The 12,373-nt window shown below is 37.0% G+C and overlaps 1 protein-coding gene across 1 annotated transcript in view; it reads left to right on the top strand.

The window, feature by feature from the left end:
* EIF2AK3 (eukaryotic translation initiation factor 2 alpha kinase 3) overlaps nt 1-12,373 on the top strand; it is a 75,603-nt gene that overhangs the window by 13,150 nt on the left and 50,080 nt on the right. The window contains exon 2 of the mRNA XM_017536673.1: nt 2,493-2,622. Within this exon, the coding sequence (XP_017392162.1) occupies nt 2,493-2,622 (130 nt within the window). The remainder of the gene's footprint in view (nt 1-2,492; nt 2,623-12,373) is intronic.

Genomic DNA, 12,373 nt, shown 5'->3' with positions numbered 1-12,373 from the left:
AAAAGAGAGAAAAGAAAAAGTTATGGAGAGTCTGTTGTGTAGTTGGAGGTGTATGCTCCAGGCAGAAGAAACAGTAGCTGCAAAGTCCCTAAGGGAAAACTTTGCATGATGTATTTGAAGAGTTGGAGGAATCTGCCTGTGTATATGTGAATTCTGAGAAGCCTAGTAGACAATCTAAGTTGGGTAGGTGGTTAGATATGTATGTCTACTGTTCAGGGGAGAGGCCTAGAACCAGATATAGATTTGGGAGTTGCCAGCATATAGATGGTATTTAAAGCCATAAGACTGGATGAGATCACCAAAAAAGTTACACGCAGGTAGAGACTATTTTCAGAGATAGGAAAGATAAGAAGGAACCAGAGAATGAAATTGAAAAAGAAAAGCATAGAACTGAGTCCAAAAAAAAGAGCATGGTGTCCTGGAAGCCACATAGAGTTGTTTCATGGAGGACAGAAATTGCTGGTCAGGTGCTGCTAGGTGGTCAAGTGAAGTGAGACCATGGGATTTATCAGTGTGAAGGTCACTGCTGACTCTGACAAGAACCATTTCAGTGGGGTGGTAGGGGCAAGAACTTGATTAGAAATAGTTCAAGATAGAAGGGAAGGAGGAGATTTAGAGACAATGCATAACAACTCTTTCAAGGAGTTTTGTTGCAGAGGGGTAAGAAATAGATTGGATGCTCGAGGAGGGAGAAGGATTCATTTTGTCTGATCTGGTTTGGTTTTTAAGTTGGGGAAAGTAGTAGCAGGTTTGAATGCTGCTATAACAAAATACTGTAGACTGGGTGGTTTATAGACAACAGACATTTATTTCTCACAGTTCTAGAGGCTGGGAAGTTCAAGATCAAGGTACCAGCACATTCAGTATCTGGCAAAGACTGATTCTTCACAGAAGCATTCCCACTTGGTGGAAGGGGTGAGGGAGTCTCTGGGGATACTTTTATAAAGGCATTAATATCATAAGTGAGGACCCTACTTTCATGAACTAATCACCTCCCAAAGGCCCCACTTCCTGGTACCATCACCTTGGTGATTAGGTTTCAACTTATGAATTTTTTGGTGGGACACAAACGTTCAGTTTATAGCAAATGCTGATGAGAATATTCTAGTAGAGAAGGAATGATTGATGACTTGGGAGTGAGAGGAGACATTTGCAGGAGCAAGACCTCATGAATGTGTAAGGGAGCTCTATTGCTTAAGTGGAGGTGTTCGTGGTAGATGGGAGTGTGGACAATTCACCTGCACTAACAGGAGGGGAGGTGGAAGTCATGGTCCAGGTACTGATGAATAGATAAAGGTGTGGTGGAAAGCAAGCCGTTTGCTTCTGTTTTTCTCCATGAAATAGAAAGCATTGTCACCAAAATATGTGAGCTTGAAAGAGCTGGTATCAGAAGTTTGAGCAGTGGGGAGACATGAAATGGTTAACGTGGTTCAGTGGCATAATGGATAGACTAGGGAAGGGTCTTAATGATTGTTGAACATCTTTAATAGCCTTTTTGAGATTGGTGGTTATTAATTAAAGTGAGATAGTCAACATGATATGTTTCTCTTCAGATATATTCAACTGCACAGATGTAGGAGTGAGAAAGGGGAGAAGATTGACTTCAACCAGTTCTTCCAGAGTGTGACATGTGAGAGGCGGGGTAGGGACTTGAGGTGTCCACGAGGTAGTGCTTAAGATGAGGGACTGTGGGACTTTAACTGGTTAAGAAAGAAGTGAGGGCATGATGGTAGTGAAAGTCATAGTATCAGTGGCTTGTAGGTTCTGGTGGGGTCAGAAGTTGGGGAATCAGGGAAGTAGAGGAAGTGAGCCAAAAAGAGGAGTTGATTGGTTAGGGGGTTGTGGTGATTTGTAATGACAGTCTAATGTCTGACCACAGGAGTAGCTGAAGCAAGGTAGACAGATAATGAAAACCCAAAGAATTGAGGCAGAAACATGTTAAATATATTAGGTAGTAACAGTAAACCAGCAGCTGAAGTCCTCTAGGATGGGGCTAGTTACCTAAGGGTCAATTAGATGTCTACTAGGTTGGGTAATGGACAGAACAGTTTGATCCCGAGGATTTTCAGAGGAGAGGAAAAAAATGGTCTAAAAATTGCAATGAAATACATGGAGTCTACTTACCCCATTCTGAGCAAGGGTTATGGGAGAAAAAAATTATCTGTGCTTCTGTAGGGAAGCGATGGCCTCAGGGAAAGCCTGGTTCCTATGAGAGCAAGAAGATAAGTGAACATTCAGGGAAGACATTAGAGTGTGGAATGAAGGGTGACCTATGAGTTGGGGCTTTTCATAAGTGACATAAACAGATAAAGGGCATATTGAAATTGTCTTGGTCCAAAGACAGTTGCAGCAAGATTGGTAGAAGGCCCCCTCTTTCTTTCTACCAATAGAAGCCTGGACATGGGCTGGATTTCTTTTTTGAGTGTGTGTGATAAGTGTGCCCAATATCTTAGAGACTCGTTTAATTTTTAAAATATTTTTAATATTTACAGGTCATTAGTAATTATCAGCACTTTAGATGGGCGAATTGCTGCCTTGGATCCTGAAAATCATGGTAAAAAACAGTGGGATTTGGATGTGGGATCTGGTTCCTTGGTGTCATCCAGCCTTAGCAAACCAGAGGTAAGAATTTTCTATTAAATATTGACTGGAAAACTTAATTCTAATGAGTAATTGCTGATATTAATAAGTTTGAGGCCCTATTGTCCAAGTTTGAGGCCTGACTACCTCTTACAGGCTGTGTCCCTTTAGGGCAATTACTTTTCTATTCCTCAGTTCCTCTGTTGTGAAATGAGATGGATAATAACATGTACTTCTTAGGATTACTTGGGGCATTAAATGAGTTAATCCTCTAAGTGAGCAGCTAAGGATACTGTCTGCCATGTCAACATAGCACATTATCTGAGCTTTAAGTGATTATTGTTTATTATCATCACAAGGTCTCTAGGAATAATAAGATAAATATAAATAAAAACCTCATTGAATTTTACTAGTTAGAAATCTGTGCTGCAAAATCCCATAAATTATTATTCCTTATGTTTTGCCTCAAGTGTATATCCTAATTATAAACAGAATTCATCTGAATTTTTTTATAATGTAATTCCAATCACATTTGATTATTTGCAGAAAATTTGTACTTAACAATTCAGAGCTCTAGAACGGTAAGCGAGAAAGAGCATCAATTCAAAGAGACTTCGCTTCCAAAATTACTCTGGCACATGACTTCAAGCCCCTCAGAGCATTAGTTGTTCTCATCAATAAAGTGAGGACACAGCCTGCTTTCGTGGGGTGCAGATGGAGGAGATTAAATAAGAGAAGCTGATTTGCCTCACCTTTAGACTCAATTCTGATGGATTAAGTCTCTCTCCTTTTCTGGAGCTTTAGTCTGTTAGTTCATATTATTTAAAAATAAGTCCATCTTTTGAGTGGTGACTACTAACATTGAAGGAGTCACCTCTGTTTTCCAGAAAACCCGTGGCCTTCTATTATATCGAGTTGTTCCTGTGGGCCACTCCCTAGGGTAGTCTTTTTTTCTCTTTTGTCATCACTGTTTTTCTTTAAAAAGCTTCCTAGCTGATATTAAGTATGGAAAACACAAAATATTACATGAAGGGTTTGAGAACGATGTGAATATTGGTGACCAGACTTTCCAATGGGAAACTACTACCAGTGACCATCTATAATAACGACTTTCCTGTACTCTCCAGTAAACCCAGCCGAAATCTTTTTTGGTGCACCCAAACTGATACTTAAGGAAACAACACTGCCAAATTTCTACATTTGCTGTGTGCTAAACCCTGACTAGACTTTAAAAGTGGTCACCATTTCTCAGATGGTATACTGAAAATATATTTTGAGAATAGTGAACTTCTATTGTGTTGTGAATTATTAATGGAAATAGCAATTTGATTGTAAATTACATTCAGTTTCTAATTGAGTAGGGTATTCAAATAAATTACTACTTAAGATAAACTTGTTTATTTTTGTTCTGCTGGGATTATGTTTGAGTATGCAATTTTACTTTATTTTTAAACTAGACATAAGAGATGATCAGCAAAATGAGAAGATTGTAAGCTGCTTACATCTGAGGTAATATTACAGTGTGTTGTAGTGGTTCAAAGCATGTGTGTGTTTGCAAACTGAAATACACATAGGCACAAAAAGGTAAGTTGTATGGTATGGCAAAGTAGAATGCAAATAGTTGTGATAACCTGAGTGCTAGTAAGTGTGTTTAAGTAATAAGCAGCTGGTTGTATTTGAAGGTTTTCTTACAGATAGCAGTTATATTAGCTGTTTTTAAAACAGTTCAGCTTTTTTACTGTCCTTAGTTGGCACCATTTTCTGTGGTTCATTAGGGTTCTCTTGTTTTCATTGTCCTCTGTCACACCCACCCACCCCCAATTCTAGATCCTTTGGATAGAATGCTTTGAAATATTGAATTGAAAGCATATTCAGAAGGCTCACTGGTTGCTTTGCATGCAGGAAAAGAATCCTGATACCTCTTTGCATTATCTAGATTTTAATTTTCTACTTCATAGGAAAAAAAAAAGAAGAAAATCTGAAGGCATTGAAATATCTGTGATAACATGATAGATTTACTAGATTTTACTGCTGCCCCAAATTTTTGGGACTATTTCTTGAGAGTGGATGTTTAATATGTAGCAATACTGATGATATAACATTGTTCCCAGCATTATAACATATACTTGATCCTCTTAGACAGCATAATCCTCATAGTAACACTTTTGAGGTTGATACATAGGTCCCATTTTGTAAAGAGGAAACTGCAGCTCAAAGAAATTTGTTTGAGGTTGCTGACTGGCTATATTTATGATGAAGTTGGAACTGAGCCTGGCTTGCTTGATTATACTCCATTCTGCCTGCTCTGAAGCCCTTTTGCCACCTTGTATGTACCCCTCTTTACAAACTAAGCCTGTTCACGGAGTACACTGGTTCTAAGACTGTTTGGTCTCAGGACCCATTTATACTCTAAAAAATTATTGAGGGGGCTCCAAAGAGCTTTTTTTCAGGCTGGAGTGCAATGGTGTGATCATATCTCTCTGCAGCCTTGAATCCTGGGCTCAAGCAATCCTCCTGCCTCAGCCTCCCCAATAGCTGGGAGTACAGGCATGCACCACCATGCCCAGCTAATTTTTTTTTTTTTTTTTTTTTTTTTTTTTTTTTTTTTTTTTTTTTTTTTTTTTTTTTTTTTTTTTTTTGTTTTTGTTTTTTTTTTTTTTTTTTTTTTTTTTTTTGTAGCGCCAGGGTCTCCGTATTGCCCAGGCTGGTCTCAAACCCCTGGGCTCAAGTGATCTTCCCACCTTGGCCTCTCAGAGTGCTGGGATTACAGACATAAGCCACCACAACCAACCTAAAACAAATGTTTAAAAAACGTATTTATTAATTTATTAAAGAAATAACAATAAACCCACTGCACAATAACATAACTTTTTATGAATAATTATATTCTTTAATACAAAAAATTTAATAAGCAAAGTAGCATTTTACATTTTTGCAAGTCTCAAATTTCTGGTTTAATAGAAGACGGTTGTATCCGCTTCTGCCTTAAATATGTTGCATTGTTGTTTTGATTTAATTATATAAAAAAGAATATCCAGCCACATACAAATGTAGTTAGAAAAGGGAGGAATATCCTAGTAGCCTTTTCACATAATTGAAGCCATTCTTTTTTGATACTCTACCAAAACAAGTGGAAGTTTCTTAAACATTAGTTGCACTGTGGAATCAGAAACCACAGTGAATATTTCAATGAACATTTTATACTCTGATCACTAACATCTGTTGGTCTGTCTTACCTTTTACTCATGCATGATTTTATAATTTACAAAACATTGACTGAGTTACATAGATCCTTTAAATGTTGGCATATTTCCTTATTCAATATAAAAAAAATCTAACTTGTTGCTGTTACCACTGATCTCATCAGAAAAGTCTGTAAGTACTGGGAAGCTATCAAGCGCAAATTGGTAGATGGGAGTTTTTTTGTTTTGTTTTGTATTTGTCTTTTAGAGACAGGATGTTGCTTTGTTGCCCAGGGTGGAGTGCAGTGGCGTGATCATAGCTCACAGTAGCCTCCAACTCCTGGGCTCAAGCAGTCCTCCCACCTCAGCCTCCTAAGTAGCTAGAACTGTAGGTTCTTGCCATCAAGCTCAGCTACTTTTTAAAATTTTTTGTAGAGATGGAGTTTTCTTATGTTTCCCAGGCTGATCTCAAACACCTGGGCTCAAGCTATCCTCCTGCCTCAGCCTTCCAAAGTGCTGGAATTATAGGCCTGAGCCATCATGCCTGGCCCAGGTTTTCCAGTATTCTAGAATTCACTTGAAAAATTTAAATTTTATGAAAAATACAGTCAGATGTGTTCTTTGAAGTAAAAAGTCCACTTTGTTCATTTTTGAGAAAATGTCTACCAAATACCTAAGTCCCATAATCATGGTTTTTTTCAGTTGACTTTTGAGTAAGATTGTAGCTCAATGAACAAAGCTGCTAGTTCAGCTCACAACTCAGTTCCACAAGTGCTTTTCCTCAAGACATGCTTTAGTATGTGGAGAAAGGCTTGTTACATACTTCCTAATTAGTCCTGCAGAATAGTAAAAAGATGTGTACTCAGGGTCAAGACTTAATGAAATCAGTCATTTTTATTGCTTCGTCAAGAACATTCTTAAGTGCAACTGTCTCTGTTTTTTTTTCTCTTTTACTTCAAGTGTATGATGGTGAAGAATACCATTGTATTCATGGTTTGTTTCCTGAATTTTGTGCCAAAGCACCAGCAGTTTTAGTCAGCATTGCTTTTATACCTTCAGGGGAAATAACAACGCAGTGAAAAGGCAATTCACACCTTGTTTGAAAACTATTAGCTATTTGCAACCCTGAAAGAGTCCACAGATCATACTTTGAAAATTGCTTATTTGGTATATGATAAAAATATAAGAATATTTGTGAAATTATAAATGTATTAGCAGGAAGAGAAGAGTGTATTGTGAACTTGAGTCATCTGTTATTCAGCAAGGTGTGTGCTGCTCAGCATCTAGAAGTTATGTTCAAAAGTTGAACGTTTGTCCAGTTCAGATTTAGAAAAAAAAGTTGGATAAACACCACAAAAAGTTCACCAAGGCCAGGCGTGGTGGCTCATACCTGTAATCCCAGCACTTTGGGAAGCCAAGGCAGGTGGATTGCTTGAGCTCAGGAGTTCAAGACCAGCCTGGGCAACATGGTGAAACCCGATCTCTACAAATACAAAAATTAGTCAGATGTGGTGCCATGCACTTGTAGTTCCAGCTACTCGAGAGGCTGATGTGGGAGGATCACTTGGGCCTGGGAGGCGGAGGTTGCAGTGAGTCAGATCGCACCACTGCACTACAGCCTGGGTAACAGAATGAGACCTTGTCTTAAAAAAAAAAAAAAATATATATATATATATATACACACACACACACACACACACACACACACATACATAAATATATATATCTCAAAATATATATATATATTTATGTGTGTGTATAAGATATACACACATAAATATATGTATATCAAAAACTGCCATTTGAAATGCTGTGAATTGGATGCATAGAGTAATAACGCCTTCCTAAATGCATCTGGTGCAGTGTTTTCTTAAGGCCCTTAACCTTCCTAATAGTTATCTTTGTGAGAAGTAGTTAACTTCTCTCTCAAAAACCTAGTGTGTTTGGTTTTAAAGGGTGGTGTAGGAAAGAGGGCCAGTTGCAGCAGGCAGAAAGAGCTGGCACCTCCCAGGTGAAAATAAATAGGTTGATGTTTTCATATGGGGACTCCTGTATTAGAATGTCAGTTTCTCCAAGCTTTCATCAAGAGTGGTATGAAAGTTGGGTGCAGTGACATGTGCCTCCTGAGTAGTCATCCCATCTACTCAGGAGGTTGAGCACTGTTGAGCCCAGGAGTTTGAGGCCACCTTGGGCCACATATCACAACCCTGTCTTATGAAGATAGAACAGATTAAATTTAGAAGACCAGAGAACATGTATTCTCTGCAATTATCAAAGTTACTTATTAATCTGAGAAGCTGAAGGATAAAGGATTTGATAGGCTATATAATAATGTTTAAGTTATTGATGAAAGAATTGTTTATGGATCACGTGTACTTTTGCTGGAATAATAAAGCTACACAGGAACTTTTTAGATGATGTGGTATTGTGGAAGAGGGACTAGGATTCAGGAGCTTCAGTTTTAGACATAATTCTTCCATTAATTTACTGTGTGAACTGACTAAATTATTTAATCAGTAGAGCTTTAATTTCCTTCTCTGTAGAATTATAGGACTGGACTAAATCTCTAAAGATAATCTAACTTCATGCATCAGTAGAGTCAAATACATGAAATACCCAAGTGAATTATCTAGAGGAATTTTTGAACTTTCCCTTTTACTACATTTAAGGATTCTTTTGAAAATAAAGAAGAAATTCACTAGGAATTAGCATTAGGTACATACTTGTCCCCTGGCTTGCACTGATGTTGTTTTTAACCTTTTCTGATCCAAAAGGCTTATAGGATAGTTTATTATGTTGCTTTAATGGGGTTTTGATTATGTCAATGAAAAAGAAAAGCTCATGGAAGGTAAGGGAAATTGACAGTTCCATTAAGAACAGATGTTTTACATTATATTTAGAATGAATTGTATGCTGCAGGAAGATTGAAGTACCTTGGGACATATATATCGTTTGCCACTATCTCCTGAAAAGACTGTTGATATATAACCAAGCTAAAACCATTAGTGTGTATATTTGGGTGTCTTAGAATAAGTGATGCACCTAAAGTTCACTCTGTTAGCTTTAACAAATGTTCCCTAGGTTCTAAGCCTAATATTTTTGCCAGTTAATAGTAGCTAAGAATTTTGTTTTTAATTTTAAGAAGGACCACCTGATGTGAAGTCTGGTTTGCTTTCCTCTGGTAATTTATATTCAGATTCAACCTTGAAAAAGCACTATGGAAGTTTTTCTGTGGTTCCTACTGATTGTCTTAAATTTTGTTTTCTAACATATTAGCATAGTTTTTTCTTTAAGGCCTCTGGGCTACATTTGGATCACTTCGCCAAATCTAAGTAGATTGAACTGTCTACTTCTTTATGCCTTGGAACACATTTATAAATATGAAGACCTTCCTTATTTCTATTCAGAATGCATATTGTAATTGTGTATATATAACTAATTTGTACTTAGATGAATACCTTTCTCTTTTCTGTATTTAGAGATACCATATTTGTTTCCTATTTTGGTTTTCTGTGAAAAAATGGCCTTTTTTTCCTCTTAAGAAGAACAAACAACTTTATTATAAGTCTAAACTTAGATAAGGTTTGGGGTTTTGGTTTATTTTAGGCATGTTTCTCCCCAAGGGACACTGCCTTTTTGTTTCAGGCAGGTGCAGAAACAGACAGCTATGACGCTGGTGCTTTCCAGCCTCCTCTCCCTCCCCATATGAGACAGCATGCATCCCACTAGTAAAAGGGCTTTGAAGGTGGGAGTGCCTTTGAAAAGGGTATGTCTTTACTGGTTACTGTTATGTTCAGAAAATGTCTGTTAGTAGACCATTTAAGCATTTATTAAAAGAGGATCTGTAATCTCTTTTAAAGATTCTCTTACTTATACTGAAATTTGTCCAAGTTGTTTTGCAGTTTGTATGCAAACTAGCACATTTTGAGTCTATGTCATCTAAGATGGCAGTTTATTTTGAAGCGTGGCTGTCAATCATGTAGTGAGCCAATGTTTAAATAATTGCCTGGGTTAATTGCTTTTCTTTTAATTATAGAAATGAAACAGTGCTTTGATTTAATTTTGTTGTATTAATCCCTTAGCATGACTGAAAGCAATGCTGTGAACTAAACTAATTTATCCCAGCATTGCATGTCACCAAAGGAGAAACTGATTTGGCCCTGTTTTTTTTTTTTTTTTCTTTTGAAATTGACTCTACATGTACATTGTTTATGTCATGAATATAAATACAGGTGAAGGCAGAGATAGTTATTAAAATCAGTGTTCTTTTATCATGACTGAGAAATATGTTAAAAAAGCAAGTCTGGTAGTTTTCCTTGAGGCATTTTGTTTTGCAGGTTGACTAAACTAGTAAAAAAAAGAATTAAACAATTACTATCTGCTTGGTATTTCTCTGCTGTTGAGTACTAATTTACAATTTTGAAGATAATAAATACCACATCGTTGCAGAGTTTTTTTCTCTACATTTAAGCATATAGCATTCCTTTTAAGCGTATCACTTGGGATGCATTCTGACTAATACCTGGAACTGCTGAACCATCTCATTACCCTCCCTGTTAGATCATCTAATGGTGATACCTGCTTCCCTTGTCTAGATTAAGGTATGATTCCTGGAGACCCTTTCCTTTTATCAAACAATCTTCCTTTTACTTTCCCCAATGTTTCCAGGAAAGTAAAAATATGTATTTCCATAATACAACAATTTTGAAGCATCTTTTTTGTTAAGTCACAGTCAATTCTGACACCTAGTAGTGTAGTTAGATGCTCATTTTGGTTAATTTACATTTACTGTTTATGTTCCATTCAAGTGTATTATTTTTGAAGAATTAAAATATACAAAAATATACTTGTTAACTTTTCTTTAGCATTGTTTGTCTTTATTGATTAATAAAGTACTTTAAAATCCATTAGAGTTTTTATGTTACAATCAAAGAACTTTAGGCCTGATGGAGCTTTCTGATAAAAACTTAGCAATTTGATATATTTAATTCTACATTGAATTAATCTTTATTTGGTTTTGAGGCCTTGTTTTTAAACAGATGTGAATCCTTGTTTGGGAAAGAAATAACTGACCTGGCATAATTAAGCTTTTTGTCTGCTTTCTCCTTTAATATACTTCTGGAACAGATATTCTCTAGAATTCAGAAAGCTTTTGTTATTTTTGAAATTTTGTATTAATGAATAATAGCTCTCTCCTGAAGTTTCCAGTAAAGAATAAAATAAAGCTCACTATGAATTATAGGTAGTCACATGCTTCTAGATTGAGTTTACATTTTTGCTTTTAACTTTTTTCTTTAATAAGTATACATGTGTATGTATATACACATAAACACACACAAATTACCTTAGAAGTTCAAAGTAAGCAGCCCTGGATCATAAACTGTTGTTTGAGTAGCACTTTATAGTTTGTAAAGTGATATCTATTCTTATTTAGTCATTTACATAGCCCTGTGAAGTAAATATTCTAATTAACCCTAGTTTTTCATATGATGAAATTGGGGATCAAACAGATTCAAAGATTTGTCTGATGTAGTAAAGCTGAGACTCAACTCTAGATCTTTGTACTTAGGTCCTTCCCTCTTTCCAACATTTAATGCGTTTTAAAATACCTTAATGCTTACCAATTTATTTGTATTTTCTTTACTAATAATTCCTCATGTGCCTTATGGAGATTAATTACTCAAAGACATCCTGCGTACAGCATACTTAGCACATAGCTCAGCACATTTTGAGCACTTAAACTGCTTCTAGGACCCCCCTATAGGATAGTCACAGGCACCCAAACTTAACACATCCACAACTGAATTCAGCATTGCAGGATTGCAGGAGGTGGGTGTGCAGAGTTGTCCACTGCCTAGGACAGATGTGATTCCTGCCTTCCTAGAACTTACATGGTACTCTGCGGAGCCAGCTGGGAAGGCAGATATGAAATTATAGTGTAAATAATGCAATTGAGTGTGGTAACTGGCACAAGGCAGGATAGAGCACAAAGATTCCAACAAGGATAACTGCTTATCTAGCCTGGTGATTAAAGAAGGCCTCTCTTGTATGATGAGGAGTTACTGAGGCAAGAGATGGGTAGAGAGCAGGGGGAGGATTACACTGGGAGAGGAAATAGCTTATCTCAAAGCCTTGAGGCGAGAGTTAACCATGGCATGCTCATGGTAACTGAGAGAAGTTGAGGATGGCAACAGGAATGAGGGTTGGGAAAGAGTAGCTGAAATAAGCCCATTAAGCTAGACCAGGACCAGGTTATGCAGGGTGTAGTAGGCTATATTAGGCATTTCAGATTTTATCCTGAGCCATGACAAACCATTGCAGGTTTAAGTGGAAGAGATCACTCTGACTGTAGAAAGTGGACTGGAACAACAGCGGAAATTGGGAGACTATTTCGAGCCTCCCATACTAGTCAAGAGACTGCATGGTAGTCATCCAGATGGGATGATAGTTAGACTGGATGGTGACAGTGGAAAAGAGTGAAGTAAAGTGATGGATTCAAAAGAAGTTTAATGAGGAAGATCTTTATGAAATTATAAGACCAAAGGAGGATTTAGTAGTAAATTAAGAACAGATGTAGAAAGGAAGAACATGTGTTGTCTAGATACGAGTTT

Source organism: Cebus imitator, unplaced genomic scaffold (assembly GCF_001604975.1).
Source record: "Cebus imitator isolate Cc_AM_T3 unplaced genomic scaffold, Cebus_imitator-1.0 Scaffold99, whole genome shotgun sequence".
Classification (NCBI taxonomy): domain Eukaryota; kingdom Metazoa; phylum Chordata; class Mammalia; order Primates; family Cebidae; genus Cebus; species Cebus imitator.
Note: the sequence above shows the minus strand (reverse complement) of the source record. Positions and strands in the feature narration are given on the sequence as shown.